The 8,649-nt window shown below is 35.3% G+C and overlaps 1 protein-coding gene across 1 annotated transcript in view; it reads right to left on the bottom strand.

Moving 5' to 3' along the window:
• Window positions 1-8,632, bottom strand: part of LOC109105973 (epithelial-stromal interaction protein 1-like) — a 29,272-nt gene extending 20,640 nt beyond the window's left edge. Inside the window, exons 1-5 of the mRNA XM_042763074.1 lie at window positions 8,433-8,632; window positions 6,844-6,902; window positions 3,496-3,579; window positions 3,362-3,405; window positions 77-180 (exon numbers count right to left, since the gene is read on the bottom strand). Coding sequence (XP_042619008.1) covers window positions 77-180; window positions 3,362-3,405; window positions 3,496-3,579; window positions 6,844-6,902; window positions 8,433-8,590 — 449 coding nt within the window. The 5' untranslated portion in view covers window positions 8,591-8,632. The remainder of the gene's footprint in view (window positions 1-76; window positions 181-3,361; window positions 3,406-3,495; window positions 3,580-6,843; window positions 6,903-8,432) is intronic.
• Between the last annotated feature and the right edge of the window lie 17 nt (window positions 8,633-8,649).

Below are 8,649 nucleotides of genomic sequence, written 5' to 3' on the forward strand. Positions count from 1 at the left end.
AGCTTATCATCCTACTTCCTCCTTTGAACAAAGCACACCTTAAATCTGGTGAGGTCTTGGAAAAATGCTTACATACCTTTGCTTGTCGTGTTGGTACAGATTCTGTCTCTGTTCTTCGTCTTGCTTTTTCATCATCTCTAGTTTATCGGCCTGCAATGCATTAAACATTTTATGTGCACTTTAGATGTTAAAATACTTTATTTTCTTTCAGCTTAATATGCAAATGAACTACAGTATAAGTAAGCCATTTACAATGAGTTCTCCAAAAAGTGTAAAAACTGTGGCTCTGTGACACTAAAACAACATTACTCAGTCTGTTTAAGCAGTCTGACCAGCTAGACATTGAGTAGCAAGATTGGCTCATCCAATGAGTTTATGGCAGAACTTTTAGTTCTGACTGATCAGTGGTAGACAGTTGGAAACCTGTTTGAATACAATCAGTGAGTAATTTACACACATTTTGATGTTTCCATATTCACTGATTTTATTGAGCTTTCCAAACACATGCATGCATTTTCTATTACCAGGAAGAGAATTTCATTATTATTATTCTACATCTATTACAATTATTCCTGCCATTTTCTCATTCTTCAGCTAATGCCACCCCTGAAGCACCATGTCATTTGCAGTGTTATTATCATTTGGCATTTATAGCCCACTGTAACTAAACTACACATTTTCTCTTTACATTCAATGTCATTCGGACACTTTAGGGACCAAATATCTCTATTAACTAGTTGCATATTAACATGTGTATTACTAGCATATAGGCTGTTGATTAATGCTTATGTAGCATTTGGACCAATCAGACACACAACTATTTGTTATATTTAACAAAAAAATATCTAACACCCCCTCATCTAACCAAAGGGTCTATAGACCCTTCTCCCGGAATGCATCTATCACCTCAAAAACGGCAGAACAGGCCTCTGGTTCCATAACAACCAAAGGCACACTATCTAATAACACTATTTTTTTGGCTCCCAGGAATGTGGCAAAGCAACTCTTAACTCAAGTCTCTCAAAAACAGACCCATAATGCCCATTAAAAGGGGCTCTTCTCTAATTCATAGAAAAACCTTTCTTTGAATGAACACACATAAACTTCAGGGCATTGTGTATGCTGTTACTGTTCTTGTATATTGTCTTTTGTGTATTGTGTATGTTTTATGCATAGTTATGATAGATCACTAGTTAATATAACCTCATCTATATGATGTTTGGTATCTATGAGTTCATATTTTCATGATCTAAATGAGAGTGTATATTATATGTTGATGCCTATGCAACACATTAGTTTTATAAGAATCCTAAAGATTCTTCTCTTGAACCCCCCAATCTAATTTCATATGCAAGACACCATACTAGAGACAAAGAGGTGTAAAACTTCCCTCCAAAAGGCACCATTCCTCATTGGCTCACTCAAATCCTGAGGATGTGACATCGTCACCCTATTTAGATCACTGATCACCAGATCAGAGCGTTTTCTTTTAGATTCAGGAATTCCAGGAGAAGATGCTGAGCTAAGAGCCTTAAAAACCATGCTTAGCTTGTGCCAGGCTTCGGCCTTGACTGTCCATTCATCAAGATCCTCTGATTCGAACTGGTCTTTCTCATCAACTCACTTCAGCAGAGACCAACTGGAGCCCCAAAGTGCATCAGGACTCTTTTTCAAACAGGCGAGACGTGCAAGTATCAAACTTAGTCTTATTAATTGGTACATTAAGTATCATATGCACCACAAACAAAGGTGTGTTTGAACTAAGAAACTGATGTTTCCTTCAGGCTGTAGATCTGCTGAATATCAAATTGTATGATGGCTTCATGTATTTTATTTCTCTTCTCTTTACTTGCTTAAGCTTTAACCCTTATTCCTATACCCACTGTATGCGTGTGCGTATGTTAGACTAGTTTAAGTGTTTATGTAGTTAATAAAGTCTTACTTGTATCACACTTGAGGTTGTTCATTGTTTGCTCATAAGTGAAGTCCCTAATCATGCAGATTTTTGCTACATGCTCTGAGTAGTATTGTACAGTAAGAAAGTTATTTTCCTTAACCAGAATTGACAGAATTTTCTTAGAATTGACAGACAGTTGACACTGAGAGATCAAGTAAATACTTACAGCGGATCTAAATATTTATAATTACTCATAACTAGTTATGATTGATTATTCATATTTCCCCTTTGAGCTGATTCGCTACACTTATAAAGCACATATTTGACATCCCTTAATCCTACCCAATCTCTAAACATAACAACTACTGTACTAAATATTAATAATTAGTTTAAATAGTTAGTAGTTAGGAACTAGAATTTTGTCCTAAAAATAAAGTGTAACTATGCATATAACGGAAATATATAAATACAGTGTTGTCCATCTGAGACCACTAGTGAAAATTTAGCATTTTTTATTTAATACAACATTTTTCATTAATCTGATTAAATAGTTTGATTAATAAACCCTTTAAATAGTGCAGAATTTAAAAACTGTAATTACTTTTTTAAATATTTAAATATTTACTTTATTTAATTTAATTTTATATTTTTATATTACATCCCAACATTTTTAGCGGATATGTTTTAATTTAATTGTAATTTTATTTTTTTTACTTTTCCATTTTTGAACCACATTTTTTCATAGTGCTGTCATTCTTTTGTCATTCCCAGATTGCACTTTGTTAGATACTGACTGCATTTCACTGGCTCTGTATTTGTACTCTCCACAATAATAATAATAAAGTTAAATCTAATCTAATTAAAAACTTTTTCTTCAACTGATTTTCATTTCCAGTATTACAGTATTCCAAACTTATCTACAATCCCGAGATTAACCATTATTATACTATGAGAACGTCCAAACAATGACCAGAGTGTGTTTTAGAAAATGAACTGTGGTTGCTCAAATAATTAAACTCATGCAGCAGCAACATTGAAGGCTAAAGTCTAATAAAGTATTTAATTGCAAAGAATATGATAACGTGGACGTTGCCTGCAGTGACATCTGGAGTTATAAAGTCTGAATTACAAAGGCATCATAAAAAGCACTGAATCTAAACACAAGCCAGATGACCAAATGAAGTTTGGTAGATGCATGAGAGTAACACAATGTCCATCATAAACTCTATAAAAAAACATATTTCAATTTCATTACATAAACCCCCTGAAATCCCTTCATCTTCTCATTCTCCTCCTTGCCTGTCTCTCCCTTCTATCCATCCACTCCCTCTTAATCTGAAGATATATACATAAATCAAATGCAATTAAAGCAACAAACAAAAAACAATTATTAAAGAAATCAAAACATAAAAATCAAACAGCTACTCCTAAACCTTTCACCCTCAGCTATAACAAACACAATACATCCTTCAGACTCTTTCTTAATTCTGCCAGTGATACCGCACCACCTGTGAGAGTAAATACATTAGCGGGTTTAGATGTTTCGTTCATTTGCTTTTGTCTTTTTTTTCAGATCAGGACTGAAATCTCCACATTACCTAGTCTCTCTGGAGTCAGCTGAATGGGACCCGGGCGATTCTCCTCTTTCCATCTCCTCAGATTCTCCTCTTCTTCCTTTGCAACTGCAGAGAGAGAGATACATGTGTTTCATTTCTACACACAAATGGGATAGTTTGAAGCTCAGGGCTTGCAAAGTGCACACTAATAAATTACTTAATACATACAGTTTTTTAAGACAGACATAAATTAAAGGCTGGAATGCACTACACAGCTTTTGCACTGTTTTTTTCCTCACAGATTTCCCCCCCAAAAGTCTGAGTTAGTCTGCAGATTTTGGGAATTCGGAGTTAACAGATTTCACGGAGTGCATGATTTAAGCAGGGGAGCTCAATACTGTTCCTGGAGATCTACATACCAGCAGAGTTCAGTTCCAACCCTGATCAAACACACCTGTCTGTAATTATCAAGTGCTCCTGAACATCTTAGGCTAAGTTCACACTAAAGGATTTTAAGCCCAATTTAAGCCCAGTTTGCAAGTTAATGAGCTCACTGACAGGTCGGGCTGTGATCGGGGGAAAATCAGTGGGTGATCAACATCATGTGGGGTCAGGTGTCTCGACAAGCTACAGCCAGTGAGAGAGCAAGGCATGGGTTGAGGTCAACCGAAATAAAACAGCAGCAGCACCATGGCTTTAAGAAACATCCATACACAAAAAAACAACTCACCTTTTTTTCAGAACAGATCATCACGCAAACAGCTTCCAGCACTAATTTCTTCCCGATGTCCATTTTCAAATAAACAACTCCTGTTTCACTTGTTGTTTCGCGTCATTCTCGTTCAACTTCTTGCGTGTGCTTTCATGACAAAACATGGTTTGGGGATTGTGTAGAGTTGTTGGGTGACAGAGTTGTTGTAGTGTGTGATGCCCTGTTGCAGATCATTTACATAGTATCGCATAGTCTGAACACATTACGACTTCAAGACAGACAATCAAGTCATGTAGTCTGAACAGCACAGCGATTTGCAGACGTTTAATGTCCTGCTGTAGTGTGAACTTAGCCTTTATTAGCTGTTAAATTGTGTTTGATCAGGGTTGGAGCTGAACTTTGTAGGAAGGTACTTTAGATCTTCAGGAACAGGATCGCGCACTACTGGATTAAAGGAATAGTTCAAGCAAAAAGAAAATTTGCAGGTAATCCAAGATGTAGAGTTTGTTTCTTCATCAGAACAGATTTGGTGAAATGTAGCATTACATCACTTGCTCACCAGTGGATCCTCTTCAGTGAATGGGTGCCGTCAGAATGAGAGTCCAAACAGCTGATAAAAAAATCACAATAATCCACACGTAATCCACAGCACTCCAGTCCATCAATTAATGTCGTGTGAAGTGGAAAGCTATTTGTTTGTAATAAACAAACACATCATTAAAAGGTTTAAGGTTGAAATCGTTGCTTCTAGCCAAAATATGAGTCCCTTATAATCCATAATAACGCTTCCTCCAGTGAAAAAGTCCATCCCTGTTGTCCTCTCAAATCAAAATCCACCAACATATTTGCTTAGAACTGTTTTGGACTGTTTAACGTTGTTAACGGTGCTTGATATGTGTGTTTTTCTCTTCCCCGATTTAGACTAAATTACTTTCTCACTGGAGTAAATATTATGGATAGAGGACTCATGTTTTAGCTTGAAGCAACAGTTTAAATTTATAAACCTCTTAATGATGAACTTGTTTATTTCAAAAAAGCAGCTTTTGCAAAATCAAGACGTTAACTGATGGGCCAGAGTCGTGTACATTACTTGTGGATTATTGTGATGTTCAGCTGTTTGGACTCTCATTCTGACGGCACCCATTCACTGCAGAGGATTTATTGTTGAGCAAGTGATGTAAAGCTAAATTTCTCTAAATCTGTTCCTATGAAGAAACAAACTCATCTACATCTTGGATGGCCTGAGAGTAAATGTTAAAGTGTTATATGATGCAATTTCAATTTTTCCTTCTCTTTGGAGTGTTACAAGCTCTTGGTGCATAAAGAAGATCTGTAAAGTTGCAAAGACTAAAGTCTCAAATCCAAAGAGAAATTCTTTATAAAATTAAGACTTGTCCACGCTCTCCAAAAATGCCTTGTTTAACCCCCCCCCCCACCCCACATCTCTACGTCACAGTGTGGGACGTGTGGGAAGATTTGCATAACAACGCCCAAATGTTCAAGCAAAGAAAGAAGGTGTAACTTTTATTCTCGCTGTAGTACTGTTGTTGCCTCGCCGTTCTCAAGTCCACTGGCTGTTCCTTACTCAAGCCCACAGTGTGTGATGCTGTGTGATGCATTTTATGGAGGACTGTTTCCTGAACCTGCAGACTAGCCTACAATGCGTCTGTGATCAAAGGCTGTTCTATAAAGTGAGGCAGTTCAAACTTTGCAAGGACAGTCTGGTGCTTCTGACTCACAGCCTGTAAGTACATTTTTTTAAACTTAAAAAAATTGTCTCCTCATGATTCAAACGCAAGTTTTGAGCAGTGTAGAGTAGACTTGTTGTTTGTCATTTCTCCGATCACAAATGTGGACATGGTTTTATGTTTACGCGGCGCGATATGCAACGCAATGCACACAAAGACAGTATAAGTCATTATAATCAGTAATTATGTCCCCACTGGATTCAACAAATCCAGTCTATCTATCTATCTATCTATCTATCTATCTATCTATCTATCTATCTATCTATCTATCTATCTATCTATCTATCTATCTATCTATCTATCAATTTCCATTGCAAAAAAAAAAAAAGGTTTATAATAAAAAGTTTGTTTTGATTTTTTAAACCTTCTTCACACAATAAGAGAAACATGAATCTTTTAAGAACTGTTGACTGAAAGGTTCTTAAGGGAACCCAAAACGGTTCTTCTATTGCATCACATATTTATTGCAAATTTATAAGAGTGTGTGTATGATGGGCACAGACCATGATTTTTAAGCTTTACACTGTGATTAGGAGATCAAACATGTTTGATATTTTTTAAGCTAATTTTAGATCACGTTTTGTTTTCATTCATCACGCTTCCCCTTGCACGTGATACATGTGTTTCTGTGTGAGTTTGCTGTCTTTAGAACAACTCAGTCCTTTATAGTCTATTATGCTGAGTTTTCTCCGTATTTACAAAGTTATCATGATGTCTAGTGTTTTAAAATCTGTTCAGATTTTAAAATCCGTTCAGTGTATACAGGCCTTAAGATAATAATGAACTACATTAACAATAACAACAAAACAAATCTGTCTTCTCTTGCAGACACAAGTTAACATACTGGAATTGCACTTGATGGTAACAATTATAGAAACATCTGGATCACATGAAGATGGAAAATACAACAACAGTCGTGTCATGACTTACTCCTCTGCAGTTTGCTCCATCTTGATTCATTTGGTGGTATCTTGGTGTATCCATCAGCACTGTGGGCAAATGGCATGCATTAGGTACATTTTCTTACGTAAAGTCAGAATTTTTCACAAACAACTCTGGGGAACTTCCCTCCATCCCAAACATATTTGATGGTGACACAATACACAAGCCCCAAGTAATGCAGCTGTCAAAAGCCATTAAAAACACATTAGTATCATAGCCGATCCCCTGACATCACATATGACCCCAAATGTGCTGCCTGATGATGACACATAAAAATCATGAGGTAGAAATCAAAAAGATTAGAATCAGGCATGATTATTGCTAAGTAAATAAATAAGCAACACAAATAGAAATAGCAAGAGTACTTCGGTTCAGGCAACAGTTCAGTACTTTACACTAGAAAAAAAACAACAAAAAAAAAAAAAAAACATTGGTGATAACTGAATAAACAAACCAATGACATGGACACAAATAATTGGAATTCCCCTTAAAAAAACTCGCCATGCAACCATTCCAGCAAAAATATCATATTATGACAGTAACTATTTGCAATCATGAGTAATTATTGTTACTACAAGAAAACTTTGATAAACAAGAAGTTTAAATGACAAAAAGCTTCTCACCTCATTGAAAAAGATCACATACTGTATTAATTTACAATGACTTTGCATTATAACAAAGGACTATACTATTTGAACAATTATGGCTGCATTGTCTGATTAATTTTTAATAAAGTTTTGTCATGTGATAGCAGCACATGTTTACTCCTTAACTAAAAATGACAAGTTGGTTAATACAAGATATTCAACAATGTACACAATGTAAATAAAGGTAAATATTTAGATAGAACTTAAGAAATTATAGATGTACTTAAGTTAATATACAATACATTTAAACAAGTGTTATATTATAGGCTATAAATATAGCTGGTATAATATGAACACGCAAATTCAATCAAAACAAATACATAAAAAAAAAAAAGCTACCAGTTTTTATTTTATAAAACCTATACTTTCAACTACCAATATATGTACTGTCCACCAGAGGACTGTTGAATTTATTCATTTATTTTGTTTTTAATGATATTTTGCAATTTATTTATCGGGTTGTGTTTTTTTAAATATGTTTTAATGTTGTTATTTACTATCCCTATGTAATGATTCGAAGAGAGCGAGAGAGATTGGAAAATGTCCGCGTGACAGTAATTTCGGAATCGGTTGCTATGGTAAATATTCGCTTTGGAAGTTTCGTTTCTCCAGAATGCTTTGACAGAAACGAAAGTGAAACTAAAGTATCTGCTAGTTTAAAAACCGAGAAGGAACTACGGAATTAAATGCACGATTTCATTACCAAAATGACCGATCGTTAGCTCAAACACATCGAAATAACGATTGGCTAGATCTCAATAATGTTAAAACGTAAAAAAAATAAAGAAAAAACATGTTTATACATTTAAATGTAAAATATTTATTTATATCATATCCTATTATTTTATAAATATATATAATATTAGGCTATAGCAAACATAAACACCCTGCATGAGAGTCAAATTCGTGATATTGTAGTGTTGTACTTACTGTGTTGGCTGATTCTGGGGGTTAGAAGTACTAGGTGAGTTATTCTCACAAGAATATTCATCTGTTTGCTCGCTGTCCGTCATCCTTTGATTCACTGGATGTCCTCTATATGCCCCGCTTCCTTCGGAATTATGATTTAGATGCGTAGATCGATCCATGCTATAGTGTGTTCTGTCGTGTGACTCCTGATCTTTCCACGCATGAGAGCAGCTGATCA

The sequence above is a fragment of the Cyprinus carpio genome, chromosome A9 (assembly GCF_018340385.1).
Source record: "Cyprinus carpio isolate SPL01 chromosome A9, ASM1834038v1, whole genome shotgun sequence".
Taxonomy (NCBI): Eukaryota; Metazoa; Chordata; class Actinopteri; order Cypriniformes; family Cyprinidae; genus Cyprinus; species Cyprinus carpio.